The sequence below is a fragment of the Triticum aestivum genome, chromosome 3B (genome assembly GCF_018294505.1).
Source record: "Triticum aestivum cultivar Chinese Spring chromosome 3B, IWGSC CS RefSeq v2.1, whole genome shotgun sequence".
NCBI lineage: Eukaryota > Viridiplantae > Streptophyta > Magnoliopsida > Poales > Poaceae > Triticum > Triticum aestivum.
Window position 1 is genome coordinate 35,527,675 of NC_057801.1, and position 18,598 is coordinate 35,546,272.

Below are 18,598 nucleotides of genomic sequence, written 5' to 3' on the forward strand. Positions count from 1 at the left end.
ACATCGCTTTTAATCAGCGATCTGGACCAATAATCCTAGACTCACATGCCTGTTACGGGGTTTTACGTAATTTTCTTCTGAACTAATCTCTCTCCCTCCCTGATTTTCAGTGGGGGTGGGGCGTATGCTCCCTCTTCTCCAATCCCGATCGCCCACGTCTGATATTCCGTAAATTCCCTAATAGGCCCCTCCGTGCGTCTGCCATTACCGCGATCTGGACATATTACTATTGCTTAAGTTAAACCTGGACAAAAGATTTGACTCTATCTCATATCAGGTTCATTAAAAAGTCATGTAATTGGATCGTAGCTTTGGTCTCAGTTCTTCTCGGTTAGTCTCAGCTCTAGTGCGAATCGTATGCTCGGTGCGCTCATGAGTCATCTCGAGTTCTCAATGTCTTCTTCTAGAAAAGGCCCCATCATATTCCAGAGTAGACAATGGTAAACTATGTTGTTATTCCAAAAAAACAAAGTGGGATAGAAATTTAGCAGACCGCTCCCGCGAGCGACCGCTCCCGCGACCGAAACCCTCGCCGCCGCCTCCTTCCCCTGCCCGTCTCCGGCGGGGTCTAGCCGCCCTCGCCGGCGCGCGGCCCGGATCCGCCCCCTTCCCCCCGCCCTTCCTCCCCAGCCCCTCCTTCCGCCCTCGTGCCGCCTCCCCGGGAGGCGGTCGAGGCGGCCCCGTGCCCCTGCTCTCGGCGTCGCCCCTCATCCTCTCCCCTGCCGTCGCCGGTGGGCGCCCCCGGCTACGGCTCGGGGGGTGCCGGTGGCGGCAGGATCTCCTCTCCCCGCACGCGCGTCCCCCTGGCCCGGGGCAGGGGGCGGCGGCGGTGTTGCTCAGCTTGGCGACGGTCCGGTGATCCGGCGGGGTGGCCGGCGGCGGTCGTGGTGGTGGCGCTGCTCCTTGGCGACGGGGCGGCGTGGTGGTGCTGGGTGGCCGATGTCGCGCCCCCGGCCCAGATCTGGGTCCGGCGGGCCCCATCTGGGTCCTAGCGGACCGGCCCCTCGGCGTGGCCTCGTTGTCCGCGGCGCGGTGAGGAGGAGGAGCGGCTCGGATATGGGGCGTCGGCGCCGTTGGCGTGCCGGCAGCAGCGCGAAGGCAGGAGCTTTACGGGCCCACGAGGGCTCGGCCGGGCCTGTGGGCCCCCGGGCCTGGTGTGCTCCTGCTATTGCGTCCGGACGGCTACCGTCGCGGACGGTGGAGGTGGGGCCCTCCCGCGTGCCGACGGTGCTGATGCCCTAGTCCTGGCTCTGATTCTTCGCCGCGCTGTCCCCACTTCGCGGTGCCGTGGTGAGACGGGGTGGGGGCCTCATGACCGCGTTGGCGCAGGGCGATGGTTGGTTTGGTGGCTGGATCCGGAGCGCCAAAGGTGTGGGTTGGGATCGAGGGAAACCCATGTCGGCGGGGCCGACACAGACGCGGTGGCGCCTGTGGGTGCCACCTGACCTTCCGGGAGGGCGTCATGGGCTACCCTTCCTCTCGCCTCGTCGTGTACCGTGGGAAACCCTTGGCAGCAGCGTCATCATCATCGCGATCCTTCTTGGAGGTGTTGATAGGTGCCGCCGCTTCGGAGTCTTGGAGTCTAGTGGAAGATCCCGGTGGGCGCTGCGATCGCGAGGCTTCTTCGTTTTTGTTGATCCGCCATTGTCGGCATTTGTTTTCTTTTGTTCTTTCTCTATAGTTTTTTTTGGGCGTGACTATGCTGCTTCCGCCCCAGCACATATTCATGTATGGTTTGGTTGGTTGCTTTGTATACAAAGCGGGGACCCTTTTTCGGTATTCCAGAGTAGTCGCCGGGGTGCTGGATCCGTAGAGAGAAAAATAATGGAGAAGGTCCACTAACATCAAAGAAGGAGAGTACTCTAGAACACGGTAGCACCTTCATGGGCCGAAAAGAAAAACAAGGAGAAGCTCGTGGAGCCGAGCTGAAAAGCGAAACGTAACCAAACGCTCAGAGTATTCGAGATGCTTCAAGAGCAGCACCTGCGACGCTATAAGTACCTGAGCCTCAGTCCCATCGGTCTCCATCGGTCCATCCCAACTCAAGCCAGTGTCACGCAACAGCAAACAACATCCTTTTCCTACCTACGATCCGATACCGAATTTTCCGAGCGCACAAGCCAAACCAAAGCAAACACTGACGATGTCGATCGTGAGGCGGAGCAACGTGTTCGACCCCTTCGCCGACCTTTGGGCGGACCCCTTCGACACCTTCCGTTCCATCGTCCCGGCGATCTCAGGCGGCAGCAGCGAGACGGCCGCGTTCGCCAACGCCCGTGTGGACTGGAAGGAGACCCCCGAGGCGCACGTCTTCAAGGTCGACCTCCCCGGCGTGAAGAAGGAGGAGGTCAAGGTGGAGGTGGAGGACGGCAACGTGCTCGTCGTCAGCGGCGAGCGGAGCAGGGAGAAGGAGGACAAGAACGACAAGTGGCACCGCGTGGAGCGCAGCAGCGGCAAGTTCGTGCGGCGTTTCCGGCTGCCGGAGGACGCCAAGGTGGAGGAGGTCAAGGCCGGGCTGGAGAACGGCGTGCTCACCGTCACCGTGCCCAAGGCCGAGGTCAAGAAGCCCGAGGTGAAGGCCATCGAGCTCTCCGGCTGACTGCATGCGTTTGGACGTATGCTCATTCAGGTTGGAGCCAATTTGGTTGATGTGTGTGCGAGTTCTTGCGAGTCTGATGAGACATCTCTGTATTGTGTTTCTTTCCCCAGTGTTTTCTGTACTTGTGTAATCGGCTAATCGCCAACAGATTCGGCGATGAATAAATGAGAAATAAATTGTTCTGATTTTGAGTGCAGTGCAGATTTTGCGTACACAAAATTTGACCCTTTTGTGCTTGCAGTTGGGATGGATACACTGACAGGCTTTCTTCTACAGAAACATCGGTACACTGAATGTCTTCTGTCTCACATTTAGCTTTCATAATCGTGGGTCTACAATGATTCTGTGACTTCTATTCTGCCTCACCTTCAGTTTTCTTTGTTCTTCTTTGAGAAATACATTCAGTGTTCATTAATCAGTTATTTCTAGGACAGAAAGAGAGCAGAGACATGCCATCAGAAGCCTCTTAGATTTGAAGCCTCCCAGTGCGCCAAGAGTGGCCCTGTAAGGTTGTTAAATTCATAAATATATTTAAAGTTAATGAATATTTTTTAAGTTTGTGAACATTTTTAAATTTGCTTAGTTTATTTCAAATTTACAAACATTTTTTAAAGTATATTATATGTTTTTTAAAAAATCCAAGGGCTTTTAAAACCTTGAATATCTTTTGATTTAACAATTCTTTAATAAAAGAATGTTAGCCGGAGCGAGTGAATAAAAGCTAAGCAAATGAGAGCTAAGTGAGCGAGAGCTTCCTGGACCATGTGAACATTATAACAACAATTCCACGGTTTTAGCCTGGAGTAGATCATCTCAAGAGGCTCACACAACAACCACCAGCTAACACTCATGCCGTAACACATAAGGGCATCACTACCACACGTCAAACGACTCCCCTCTCATCTTAGAACAAATATCATCTATAATAACAGCCTATCACAATACACACAAAAATAACACTACCAGAACATAATTAAAATCCAAGTCAACACAGAGAAAATCAAAACAAAACAGCCGACTACCATAAGCTGCTAGAGAAAAAAGACAACAACGCCTTCGCGTGCTATAGCCTCTAAGTAAAACACATGGCAGCATGGATTTTGGACCGGAAATGAGAACGGTGGACACAGGACAGGCCTTAAAAAATGTGTGCATCGGACCTTGGATAAATACACATCGTCCAGTCTGTGGCCCAATCTATCTTCCGCCTTGCATCTTTTTCCCTTGAAAATTGCATTTTCCAATACACACAAGACATATCATCCAATGAAGTCCACACCTAAGACTTGATCCCGAGTGGGTATGCAGAGGCCCGGGGCAATCCTTCTTTTTAATCCTGAGTGGGTTGAAGTGTAAGTACACACAACTCTACTATCCGGTCTAAGAAAATCTAGATTATCGTGAATCATTTCTTTCTCGTGAATGAGGAGGATGTGTAGATGAGGGAACGTAGAAGCTCAATTTTGTTTTGGCAGAAACAGTTTCATTGAATAATCCCTGTTTAGTTGCAATTGAAACATTGAAGATACATATTTAATTCCTTAGAGTTTTTTCCCTTGTATTTTCAGTAAGCCATGCATTCGTATGCAAAGTACATAATGTGTGATTCTAGGCAAAACTTGATGGACCTCCGAAGTTTTCTCTTGGTTGTTTTAAACATTACACTCACCACCAAATCCTAATTTGACTTTTAAAGGCCGTCAAACAAAAAATAAATATTAAAACATTAAGTATAAAAATGCATATATATTTCTGAAAATTATACATATTGAAATTTTATATTACATGTATCGTCTCAGTAGTACAAGGTGCCACCACTTTTATGACGCCCGCACATGAATCTTTTTTATTGGGCCGAGGTACAGTTCGCAATGAGGTGTCCCCGAAACTCTATATTGCACTATCTAAAGGGTCTCTCCACCACAATTGTCATCTCCATCTACATAAGATCAGTACTTGCAATTAAGACCCCATTGGGATTAGCGACATTATAAGACGGTTAATCATCCATCTTCAAATAAGCCTATCTACAATGTCTCTCATTTGTGGTTCGATTGCGATGTGTGAGTAATCCCCTCGGGCGAAGGACTAGGCATAGCCTTGTAATACCGAGACATGCATCAATGGGGCCTATGGTCCAGGCGTCATCCGCACTCGGGGCCCCTCCCACGCGTGCACTCGACCATGCTAGTTTAATTTGATGGCTTGTGTTCTTCTCATGTTGGTAATAGGTCGAGATATTGTAGGTAATTTATATTCATTACATGCAAACAATAAGCAATTCCATCAGTGGCTCCTCATGATTGGTGTTAAGTCTTGGCACCCTCATGATTGAAATTCCTTTTCTTGTCTTGGACAAGGCTACAAAGGGACTCAAGAACACAAATATGTTTTCTCAACCCAATTTTGACAACTTTTTCATACAACTGTAGTTAAAAAATGAATTATATGCAGTATGACTAGAAATGCACTAAATGGCTTAAATATAGCAAACAAACCCTGAAAGATGCCAAATTGTTTACATAGGGCGTTGGCGCCGGCTTCATACCAGCGCAGTCCCCGGGCACCGTCCACTCCAGCAGGAACCCGCGCCCGACGATCCCCACGTAGTTGTCCCACGCCCGCAGCTCCGAGCCGGGCAGCACCGGGACGACCGAGTACTTGCACTCCGCCGGCCCCACCGGCCGGGTCTCGTACCTCCGCCCTATGTGCACGGACCAGGCGTCGGTGGTGCTGGAGCAGTTGTTGGGCAACCAGAGTGCCCCTACGGGCGGCGGCGGCGCACGCGAGCAGTTGTTGCAGAAGAAGAGCTCCCAATTGGCGCCGCTGACGGCCAGCGGCGAGAGTGCGAGGCTGTTGCACACGTTGAACCGCGTCGCGCGGCAGGGGTCATCGCTGCCGGCGACGAGGCCGCTGTGGAAGGCCACCACGGAGCGGTTGCCGTAGCGGATGTCGAGGAGGCGGAGGTAGGACTTGCTGAGGGAGGGCACCGTGGCGCCGGTGGGGTCGTCGCACGTGATACCGAAGGTTGGGTAGCCGCAGCTCGGTTCGTGGTGGCCGAGCAGCCAGAACAGGCATGTGATGGTCAGGTCGCCGCACGCCGCCGGCGCGCAGCTCGCGTCCAGCGGCTGCGTGCGGGAGCCAAGTAGCAGAGGCATGCACAATAGTAGAAGCACGAGTAACATGTCGGATCAAATGGCGAAAGGGATGGAATTTCTGTGGTATTTTAAGATGGGAAACGAGACTGGATCGTACTAGCAGTAACTTGTAAGCCGCCGGGGGATGGTCGTCCATGGCTGATTTGTGTGACATTTGGTCAGCAGTCCAATGTTAGAACTCGGGGAAGATGGTCCTCTGATCGACCCTCACGGCCTTATTTAGCCGTATTTCGGATGACTTTGGTAATATGAGGACACGAGGAACGTCTCTCGGATACTAACTGCCAAGGTTTTTTTTGAAGGATGCAGCGGGTGGAGAAAGGACCACGCTACGAGTCAGCCGATGGATCTTTCTAAAAGATCCGCCGCCTCGGCATTTGTCAGTTGTACAGCTATCCATCATCCAACGTCGTTCTCATTACTGCAACAAGGGCAGGGTTGCGGAAATACTTTGCAACAAAGCTTATGTTGCAAAAATCTTTTCTGGCATAGTTGACATTGTCAAAAAAATCATCACTATTTTGGCAACATCAGTGTTGTTGCAGAAACCAAATTGCAACACACACAATGTTGCAAAAATATTTGTCATTTTTCTTTTGTCTTCATTTTTTCGCAACATGGTTGTTGTTGTGGAAGGCAATTTTGCAACACTAGTGACGTTGCAGAAAGAGAGACATGAAGGATATGTGTACACGCGTCACATGGTGGAGGCGGCGGATCGCTCGCGTGCGATCCATCGGGTGCAGGCAAGAGTTTCCCGTGGAGAAAAGGTTTCCCAACAGCGGGGAAAAGAACTTTTGGCCTTGATTGTTTGATTCACAAGTCCTTACGGCATCTCCAACGCTGACCCAAAATCAGATGTCATACCCGTCCGCAGATCGGTCTTGACCGTACATGAACCGACCATCAACTCTTTACTGTAAATTTTGACTCTATTAACTTACAAAAAGATTATTAGCTTTAGTTTGATGAAAGGCTATTAATCATAGTGCCTCGGTAGCCTTCGCTAAATCTAGCCCGGCCAAATCATGGCTACTAAGCACCAATCATCACCAATCACAAGGCAAAGAGCTAAGTATTTGGCTTGGTGCTCCAACTAGTGCAAAAAAACGCCTTCCACCAGTGTCGGAGCTACACAAAAACTACTGGGGGCCAAACGTAAATGATAAATATCTGGGGGAGGGGGCGAAAGGTTAATTTTCCTCTCACCTAGGTCCTTTAAAAAAAATTCAGACTTTTCTCCAAGGCTGGGGGCATCGGCCCCTGGCCTCAACATAGCTTCGCCGCTGCCTTCTACCAAACGGCTGGCTAATTTGCATAATTAAATATACTAGTAGAACCCATGTGCAAAGAATAATGTCAGGTGACATGAGGCATAGACTATTCACATTTGTCTGAACATTAGGTTCTAGGCCATGTCGCGGCTGCAGCTCCACCGCTGCCACCTATGGTGGCAGCAGCGGCAGTCCGTGGGGGCCCAGACAGGGGAGATCTCGCCGGCGAGCACCTCGGAGGACGATCTCTACTTCACCCCCTCCACTTCTTTCGAGACCGACGATGCTGAGTGAGCCCCCATTCCAATTTGCTTTAAATTAATTGATTGATGAACAGATCAGTTTAGTCGAGATTGTGGGATGTATGTCTTAATGAGTGTGTGGATTTGTCTTTGTGACTAATGATGAGTGAACATCTATTTAGACATGCTTGCCAGACTGTTTGCCTTTTGATGATCCATTTATTTGCAAGCCTTTTCATGAGCTCACCTAATCAGCTGCTACGTATTATAGTTAAACCAACAATGCGGCATTAGTGATAATGTGACCATGTGCGTCCAGATCTTTTGTCCATCTTTCCACAGAGATAAGTTGTACCAAATGGATGGGTATAAACGGTAACTGGGCACATGTGGAGAGGGTCGTGCCTATCACCACCGCCAGCCCGTCTTGCACTAGAATGGGTCGAAATTGATGGTGTGGTTGCAGGCCATGGACAGCTGGGCGGCCAGCCGCGTCGCCTGGGGACGGGGGGCGAAAGGCTAATTTTCCTCTCACCTAGGTCCTTCAAAAAAAATCTTTAGACTTTTGTCCAAGGCTGGGGGGCATCAGCCCCCTGGCCTCAACATAGCTTCGCCACTGCCTTCCACCAAACGGCTGCCAAATTTGCATAATTAAATATACTAGTAGAACGCTCGTGTGTTGCCACGGGCTAGTAAAATATGTGTACAAATAATAATGGCAGGTGACATGAGGCATAGACTATTCACACTTGTCTGAACATTAGTGTTGCAAACAATGGCAGCCCTGTGCACCTCTCCACCTCCGGCTCGCACCCTCCGGCTCTGGGCCCTGCCGCGGCTGCAGCTCCAACGCTTCCAACTATGGTGGCGGCAGCGGATGTCTATGGGGCCCCCAGACAGGAGAAATCTCGCTGGCGAGCACCTCGGAGGACGATCACTACTTTACCCTGATACGTCCATTTTGCATCATGCTTTTATATCAATATTTATTACATTATGGGCTCTTATTACACTTTATATCTCAATACTTATGGCTATTCTCTCTTATTTTACAAGGTTTACCATGAAGAGGGGGAATGCCGACACCTAGAATTCTCGCTGGAAAAGGAGCAAACATTGGAAACCTATTCTGCACTGCTCCAAAAATCCTGAAACTCCACGAAACCTATTTTTTGAATTAATAAGAATTATTGAGCGGAAGAAGTACACCAAGGGGCCCACACCCTGTCCAGGAGGGTGGGGAGCGCGCCCCCGTGTCTCCTGGGCCCCCTGGTGGCCCTCCGGTGTCCATCTTCTGCTATATGAAGGCTTTTACCCTGGAAAAAATCGTGGGCAAGCTTACGGGACGAAACTCCGCCGCCACGAGGCGGAACCAATCTAGGGCTCTGGCGGCGCTGTTCTGCCGGGGACACTTCCCTCCGGAAGGGGGAAATCATCACCAACGTCATCACCAACGATCCTCTCATCGGGAAGGGGTCAATCTTCATCAACATCTTCACCAGCACCATCTCCTCTCCAAACCCTAGTTCATCTTTTATATCCAATCTTGTATCAAAACCACAAATTGGTACCTGTGGGTTGCTAGTAGTGTTGATTACTCCTTGTAGTTGATGCTAATTGGTTTACTTGGTGGAAGATCATATGTTCAGATCCTTAATGCATATTATTACCCCTCTGATTATGAACATGAATATGCTTTGTGAGTAGTTACGTTTGTTCCTGAGGACATGGGTGAAGTCTTGCTATTAGTAGCCATGTGAATTTGGTATTCGTTCGATATTTTGATGAGATGTATGTTGTCTTTTCCTCTAGTGGTGTTATGTAAACGTCGACTACATGACACTTCACCATTATTTGGGCCTAGAGGAAGGCATAAGGAAGTAATAAGTAGATGATGGGTTGCTAGAGTGATAGAAGCTTAAACCCTAGTTTATGCGTTGCTTCGTTAGGGGCTGATTTGGATCCATATGTTTAATGTTGTGGCTACGTTTACCTTAATACTTAATTTGTAGTTGCAGACACTTGCAATAGGGGTTAATCATAAGTGGGATACTTGTCCAAGTAAGGGCAGTACCCAAGCACCAGTCCACCCACATATCAAATTATCAAAGTATCGAACGCGAATCATATGAGCGTGATGAAAACTAGCTTTACGATAATTCCCATATGTCGTCGGGAGCTCCTTTCTCATTATTAGAAATTGTCCAGGCTTGTCCTTTGCTACATAAAGGATTGGGCCACCTTGCTGCACTTTATTTACTTGTTACTCATTACTATTTATCTTATCGCAAAACTATCTATCACTTACAATTTCAGTGCTTGCAGAGAAAACCTTATAGAAAACCGCTTATCATTTCCTTCTGCTCCTCGTTGGGTTCGACACTCTTACTTATCAAAAGGAATACGATAGATCCCCTACACTTGTGGGTCATCAAGACTCTTTTCTTGCGCCGTTGCGGGGGAGTGTAGCGCTTTTGGTGAGTGGAACTTTGTAAGGAAACATTTATATAGTGTGCTGAAATTTTTTGTTACTTGTCACTATGGAAACTAATCCTTTGAGGGGCTTGTTCGGGGTATCTTCACCCCGACCAGAAGAGCAAAGAGTTGCTCCTCAACCTACTAAACTTTATGAAAATATTTACTTTGAGATTCCTTCGTGTATGATAGAGAAACTGCTAGCTAATCCATTTACAGGAGACAAAACATTGCATCCCGATTTACACCTTATCTTTATGGATGAAGTTTGTGGATTATTTAAGCTTGCAGGTATTCCGATGATGTTGTCAAAAGGAAGATCTTCCCTTTATCTTTGAAGGGAGATGCATTGACATGGTATAGGCTATGTGGTGATACGAGATCTTGGAATTATAAGCGATTGAAGTTGGAATTTCACCTGAAGTTCTACCCTATGCATCTTGTTTATCGTGATCGTAATTACATATATAATTTCTGGCCTCGCGAAGGAGAAAGCATCGCTCAAGCTTGGGGGAGGCTTAAGTTAATGTTATATTCATGCCCCAATCATGAGCTCTCCTAGAAAATGATTATTCAAAATTTTTATGCTCGACTTTCTCTTAATAATCGCAACCTGCTCGATACTTCCTGTGCTGGTTCTTATATGTTGAAGACTATTGATTTCAAATGGGATTTATTGGAGAGAATTAAACGCAACTCTGAAGATTGGGGTTCTGACGATGGTAAGGAGTCAGGTATGACACTTAAATTCGATTGTGTTAAATGTTTTATGGATACTGATGCTTTTCGTGGATTTAGCACTAAGTATGGACTTGACTCTGAGATAGTAGCTTCTTTCTGTGAATCTTTTTCTACTCACGTTGATCAACCTAAAGAGAAGTGGTTTAAATATAATCCTCCTGTTGAAGTGAAAGTAGTTGCACCTATTACAGTTGAAGAAAAGACTATTACCTATAGTGATCCTATTGTCCCTACTACTTATGTTGAGAAACCTCCATTTCCTGTTAGGATAAAGGATCATGCTAAAACTTCGACTGTTGTTCGTAAGAGTAATACTAGGACTTTTACACCTCCTGAGCAAATCAATGTTGAACCTAGTATTGCTATGGTTAAAGATCGCTTGGATGATGATTTAGATGGGCATGTTATTTATTTCTGTGATGAAACTGCTAATATTGCTAGACCAGATACTAAGATACATAGACCTGTCGTAGGCATGCCTGTTATTTTTGTTAAAATAGGAGATCATTGTTATCATGGTTTATGTGATATGGGTGCTAGTGCAAGTGCAATACCTTGTGATTTATATAAAGAAATTATGCACGACATTGCACCCGTTGAATTAGAAGACATTGATGTTACTATTAAGCTTGCTAATAGGGATACCATTAAACTAGTTGGATTGTTAGAGTTGTTGAAGTTTTGTGTGGGAAAGTTAAATACCCTGCTGATTTTCTTGTTCTTACTTCCCCACAAGATGAATTATGTCCCATTATTTTTGGTAGACCCTTCTTGAATACAGCTAGTGCTAAGATTGATTGTGAAAAAGATACTGTCACCATTGGCTTAGATGGTATGTCTCATGAGTTTAATTTTGCTAAGTTTCATAGACAACCTCGTGATAGAGAACCACCTAGTAAGGATGAGATAATTGGTCTTGCTTCCACTGCTGTGCCTCCTACTGATCCGTTAGAACAATATTTGCTAGACCATGAAAATGATATGTTTATGAAGGAAAGAAGGGAAATAGATGAAGTGTTCCTTAAATAGGAACCTATGCTGAAACATAATCTTCTCGTCGAAATTCTTGGGGATCCCCTTCCACCCAAGGGTAATCCCGTGTTTGAGCTCAAACCTTTACCTGATAATCTTAAGTATGCTTATCTTGATGAAAAGAAAATATATCCTGTTATTATTAGTGCTAACCTTTCAGAGCAGGAAGAAGAAAGATTATTGAAAACACTGAAGAAGCACGGAGCTGCTATTGGATACACTCTGGATGATCTTAAGGGTGTTAGTCCCACGTTATGCCAACACAAAATTAAATTGGAGGACGACGCTAACCAGTTAGAGATCCTCAACAACGACTAAATCCCAAGATGAAAGAAGTGGTAAGAAAGGAGATACTAAAGCTCCTTGAGGCAGGTATAATTTATCCTGTTGCTGATAATGAATGGGTAAGTCCTGTCCATTGTGTTCCTAAAAAGGGAGGTATCACTATAGTTCCTAATGATAAAGATGAATTGATCCCGCAAAGAATTATTACAGGTTATAGGATGGTAATTGATTTCTGTAAATTAAATAAGGCTACTAAGAAAGATCATTACCCTTTACCTTTTATTGATCAAATGCTAGAAATACTATCCAAACACACACATTTTTGCTTTCTAGATGGTTATTCTGGTTTCTCTCAAATACCTGTGTCAGCGGGGGATCAATCATAAACTACTTTTACTTGCCCTTTCGATACTTTTGCTTATAGACGTATGCCTTTTGGTTTATGTAATGCACCTGCTACCTTTCAAATATGCATGATGGCTATATTCTCTGATTTTTGTGAAAAGATTTGTGAGGTATTCATGGATGACTTCTTCGTTTATGGATCCTCTTTTGATAATTGTTTGAGCAACCTTGATCGAGTTTTGCAGAGATGCGAAGACACTAGTCTCGTCCTGAATTGGGAAAAGTGTCACTTTATGGTTAATGAAGGCATTGTCTTGGGGCACAAGATTTCCGAGAGAGGTATTGAAGTCGACAAAGCCAAAGTAGATGCTATTGAAAAGATGCCATGTCCCAAGGACATAAAAGGTATAAGAAGTTTCCTTGGTCATGCCAGTTTTTATAGGAGGTTCATTAAGGACTTTTCTAAAATCTCTAGGCCTTTGACTAATTTATTGCAAAAATATATTCCTTTTGTCTTTGATGATGATTGTGTAGAAGCATTTGAGATACTTAAGAAAGCTTTGATCACTGCACCTATTGTTCAGCCACCTGATTGGAATTTACCTTTTCAAATTATGTGTGATGCTAGTGATTATGCTGTAGGTGTTGTTCTAGGGCAAAGAGTTGATAAGAAATTGAATGTTATCCAGTATGCTAGTAAGACTCTTGATACTGCCCAGAGGAATTATGCTACTACTGAAAAAGAGTTCTTAGCAGTTGTGTTTGCTTGTGATAAGTTTAGACCTTATATTGTTGATTCCAAAGTTACTATTCACACTAATCATGCTGCTATTAAATATCTTATGGAAAAGAAAGATGCTAAGCCTAGGCTCATTAGATGGGTTCTCCTGCTCCAAGAATTTGACTTACATATTATTGATAGAAAGGGAGCTGAGAACCCCGTTGCAGACAACTTGTCTAGGTTATAGAATGTTCTTGATGACCCACTGCCTATTGATGATAGCTTTCCGATGAACAATTAGCGGTCGTTAATGCTTTTCATACTGCTCCTTGGTATGCTGATTATGCTAATTACATTGTTGCTAAATTTATACCTCCTAGTTTCACATACCAGCAAAAGAAAAAGTTCTTTTATGACTTAAGACATTACTTTTGGGATGACCCACACCTTTATAAAGGAGTAGATGGTGTTATTAGACATTGTGTGCCTGAGCATGAACAGAAACAGATCCTAGCAAGTGTCACTTTGAATCCTACGGAGGGCACTATTCTGGAGATAGAACTGCGCACAAGGTACTACAATCTGGTTTTTATTGGCCTACTCTCTTCAAAGATGCTCGTAAGTTTGTCTTATCTTGTGATGAATGTCAAAGAATAGGTAACATTAGTAGACGTCAATAAATGCCTATGAATTATTCTCTTGTTATTGAACCATTTGATGTTTGGGGCTTTGATTATATGGGACATTTTCCTGCCTCTAATGGTTATACACATATTTTAGTTGCTCTTGATTACGTTACTAAGTGGGTAGAAGCTATTCCAACTAGTAGTGCTGATCATAACACTTCTATTAAAATGCTTAAAGAAGTTATTTTTCCGAGGTTTGGAGTCCCTAGATATCTTATGACTGATGGTGGTTCACATTTTATTCATGGTGCTTTCTGTAAGATGCTTGCTAAGTATGATGTCAATCATAGAATCGCATCTCCTTATCATCCGCAGTCTAGTGGTCAAATAGAGTTGAGCAATAGAGAGCTCAAATTAATTTTGCAAAAGACTGTGAATAGGTCTAGAAAGAATTGGTCCAAAACACTTGATGATGTGTTATGGGCCTATAGAACTGCATACAAAAATCCTATGGGTATGTCTCCATATAAGATGGTTTATGGAAAAGCATGTCATTTACCTCTTGAACTTTAACATAAAGCATATTGGGCTATTAAAGAGCTCAGCTATGACTTCAAACTTGCCGGTGAGAAGAGGTTGTTTGATATTAGCTCACTTGACGAATGGAGAACCCAAGCCTATGAGAATGCCAAGCTTTTCAAAGAAAAAGTCAAACGCTGGCATGATAAAAGGATACAAAAGCGTGAGTTTAACGTCGGAGATTATGTGTTATTATTCAACTCTCGTTTAAGATTTTTTGCAGGAAAACTTATCTCTAAATGGGAAGGTCCCTACGTTATCGAGGAGGTCTATCGTTCTGGTGCCATAAAAATCAACAACTTCGAAGGCACAAGTCTGAGGGTGGTAAACGGTCAAAGAATTAAACATTATATTTCAGGTAATCCTATCAATGTTGAAACTAATATTATTGAAACCGTAACCCCAGAGGAATACATAAGGGATACTTTCCAGAACGTTTCAGACTCCTAAAAGGAATAGGTATGTGGTACGGTAAGTAAACCGACTCCAAAACAACTCCAATGGCAATTTTTATCAGTTTTGGAATATTTGAGAATTTTAGGAAGAAAGAAGTAGTCCGAAAGGGACACGAGGCCCCCATGAGAGTGGAGGGCGCGCCTACCCTTACTGGGCGCGCCCCCTATCTCGTGGGCACCTCGTGTGCCTCCCGGACTCCGTTTTATTGCACGTTACGTATTTTGGTCGGTAAAAATTCATTATATATACTCCCGAAGGTTTTGACCACCGTATCACGCAGATATCCTCTGTTTTCGTTTCGAGTTGTTCCTGTTGCAGATCTAAAGCAAGATGTCTTCTCAGAAGTCAGTTGGGGAGAGTCGAGTGTCTCACCCAACACCAGGTCCATGGGCAAAAAGCGATGCTTATCACTTTGGACCATCAACAAAGGATGGGATGGAGGCTGATTTGAAAAGGATAGATGCCATGGAGGAAGATCAAGAAGTTACCTCTCGTCTCCAAGCAGAATTCATGATGGGGGAACTACCTAGCTTGGCTATCCCAACTTCGGTCATCCTTTCCAACTTTAGATTTCTTTCTTATGAAAATATGAAAAAGAGCTTCACTTGTTCTCCAGAAGCTATGCAGCATCCTTGGGCAAAGGGAGCTTTGGCCGTTACGGGCAAGCTCCGTAAAGAAATCATGAACCTCAAACAACAATTCAATAAGCTTGAGGAGGAGAACCGTATCCTGAAGGGCATCATCTCCAAGAAGATGATAACACCAACCGTGAAGAAGGAGAAATAATTAAATAGGTATGGGCACTCCCGTTGGCAACTGCCAAGCTTGGGGGAGGTGCCCCGGTATCGTATCACCATCACACTCCTACCTTTATTGTTTTATTTAGTTCGATCCTTTTAGTAGTATCTTTATCTAGTAGATTGAATTTTTGATATCAAGTAGTTTTGAGTTTTGCTTAGTGATCTCATTTTGTAATTGAGTCCGTGAGCTATCTATAATAAAGATTAGTGTTGAGTCAAGGGCTTTGATATGTTGCTATGATCTTGAGAAAGTAGAAAGAATTAAAGAGTTCATATTGATCTTATGGTTAGTGATGACTTCACATATAGAAAGTATGAGGCATAAAAATTGTTGAGAGTTGATAAACGTAGTTTTGGTCATCGTTGCAATTAATAGGAAGTGATAAGGAAAGAGAGGTTTACATATAAATATATTATTTTGGCCACCTTTTATGATTGGGAGCACTCATTAAGTATGACATGCTAAAAGAGTTGATGTTGGACAAGGAAGACAACGTAATGGTTTATGTTTTCACACATCTCAGTTAAAGTATATTGTTATTGACCTTCCGAATATGTTGAGCTTGCCTTTCTCCCTCATGCTAGCCAAATTCCTTGCACCAAGTAGAGATACTACTTGTGCTTCCAAATATCCTTAAACCCAGTTTTTCCATGGGAGTCCACCATACCTACCTATGGATTGAGTAAGATCCTTCAAGTAAGTTGTCATCGGTGCAAACAATAAAAATTGCTCTCTAAATATGTATGACTTATTAGTGCAGAGAAAATAAGCTTTGTACGATCTTGTTGTGGAAGTAATAAAAGCGACGGACTGCATAATAAAGGTCCACATACAAGGGGCAATACAAATTGACGTTCTTTTGCATTAAGATTTTGTGCATCCAACCCTAAACGCGCATGGCAACCTCTGCTTCCCTCTGCGAAGGGCATATCTTTTACTTTATGTTTTTACTTTATGCTTGAGTCAAGGTGATCCTCACCTTTTCACTTTTTCATTTTATCCTTTCGCAAGCTCTTCGTGTTTGAAAGATCATGATATATATATCCAATTGGATGTAAGTTAGCATGGGCTATTATTGTTGTCATCACCTAAAGGTGAATACGTTGGGAGGCAACACAATAAGCCCATATCTTTATTAGTGTCCGGCTGAAACTCCATAACCACAAGTATTGCGTGAGTGTTAGCAATTGTACAAGACTACAAGATAGTTGAGTATGTGAACTTGCTGAAAATCTCTATTGCTGACTCTTTGTGATGTTATGATAAATTGCGATTGCTTCAATGACTGAGATTATAGTTTGTTAGTTCTCGATGATGTTTTTGAACCATACTTGACATTGTGAATTGATTGTTACTTGAGCATAAGAAATCATATGATAAAATCTATATATGTTGTTGTTATAAGACTGATCATGATGCCCTCATGTCCGTATTTTATTTTTATCGACACCTCTACCTCTAAGCATGTCGGCATATTTTTTGATATCGGCTTCCGCTTGAGGACAGGCGAGGTCTAAGCTTGGGGGAGTTGATACGTCCATTTTGCATCATGCTTTTATATCAATATTTATTGCATAATGGCTGTTATTACACTTTATATCTCAATACTTATGGCTATTCTCTCTTATTTTACAAGGTTTACCATGAAGAGGGGGAATGCCGGCAGCTGGAATTTTGGATGGAAAAGGAGCAAATATTGGAAACCTATTCTGCACTGCTCCAAAAATCCTGAAACTCCACGAAACCTACTTTTGGAATTAATAAGAATTATTGAGCGAAAGAAGTACACCAGGGGGCCCACACCCTGTCCAGGAGGGTGCCCTCCCCTACTGGGCGCGCCCCTTGTCTCCTGGGCCCCCTGGTGGCCCTCCGGTGTCCATCTTCTGCTATATGAGGGCTTTTACCCTGGAAAAAATCGTGGGCAAGCTTACGGGATGAAACTCCGCCGCCACGAGGCGAAACCTTGGCGGAACCAATCTAAGGCTCTGGCGGAGCTATTCTGCCGGGGACACTTCCCTCCAGAAGGGGGAAATCATCACCAACGTCATCACCAACGATCCTCTCATCGGGAAGGGGTCAATCTTCATCAATATCTTCACCAGCACCATCTCCTCTCCAAACCCTAGTTCATCTCTTGTATCCAATCTTGTATCAAAACCACAAATTGGTACCTGTGGGTTGCTAGTAGTGTTGATTACTCCTTGTAGTTGATGCTAATTGGTTTACTTGGTGGAAGATCATATGTTACAGATCCTTAACGCATATTATTACCCCTCTGATTACGAACATGAATATGCTTTGTGAGTAGTTACGTTTGTTCCTGAGGACATGGGTGAAGTCTTGCTATTAGTAGTCATGTCAATTTGGTATTCGTTCGATATTTTGATGAGATGTATGTTGTCTTTTCCTCTAGTGGTGTTATGTGAACGTCGACTACATGACACTTCACCATTATTTGGGCCTAGAGGAAGGCATAGGGAAGTAATAAGTAGATGATGGGTTGCTAGAGTGACAGAAGTTTAAATCATAGTTTATGCGTTGCTTCGTTAGGGACTGATTTGGATCCATGTGTTTAATGTTGTGGTTAGGTTTACCTTTATACTTCTTTTGTAGTTGCGAACGCTTGCAATAGGTGTTAATCATAAGTGGGATACTTGTCCAAGTAAGGGCAGTACCCAAGCACCGGTCCACCCACATATCAAATTATCAATGTACCGAACGCGAATCATATGAGCGTGATGAAAACTAGCTTGACGATAATTCCCATGTGTCCTTGGGAGCTCCTTTCTCATTATTAGAAATTGTCCAGGCTTATCCTTTGCTACATAAAGGATTGGGCCACCTTGCTGCACTTTATTTACTTTATTTACTTGTTACTCGTTACTATTTATCTTATCACAAAACTATCTATCACTTACAATTTCAGTGCTTGCAGAGAAAACCTTACTGAAAACCGCTTATCATTTTCTTCTGCTCCTCGTTGGGTTCGACACTCTTACTTATTGAAAGGACTACGATAGATCACCTACACTTGTGGGTCATCACACCCCTCCACTTCTTTCGAGACCGACGATGCCGAGTGAGCCCCCGTTATGATTTGCTTTAAATAAATTGATTGATGCATGATCAGTTTAGTTGAGATTGTGGGATGTATGTCTTAATGATTGTGTGGATTTGTCTTCGTGACTGATGATGAGTGAACATCTATTTAGACATGGTTGACAGACTGTTTGTCTTTTGATGATCCATTTATTTGCAAGCCTT

The 18,598-nt window shown here is 44.4% G+C and overlaps 1 protein-coding gene across 1 annotated transcript; it reads left to right on the plus strand.

Moving 5' to 3' along the window:
• Window positions 1-2,004: 2,004 nt before the first annotated feature.
• Window positions 2,005-2,795, plus strand: LOC123064596 (16.9 kDa class I heat shock protein 1-like). The gene has a single exon (XM_044488047.1). It carries the CDS (start codon window positions 2,144-2,146, stop codon window positions 2,597-2,599), a length of 456 nt encoding a protein of 151 aa, XP_044343982.1. The 5' UTR covers window positions 2,005-2,143; the 3' UTR covers window positions 2,600-2,795.
• Window positions 2,796-18,598: the final 15,803 nt, after the last annotated feature.

Coding starts and splice junctions, on each gene's coding strand:
- LOC123064596 (XM_044488047.1), top strand. CDS start 2,144: ATGTCGATCGTGAGGCGGAGCAACGTGTTCGACCCCTTCGCCGACCTT.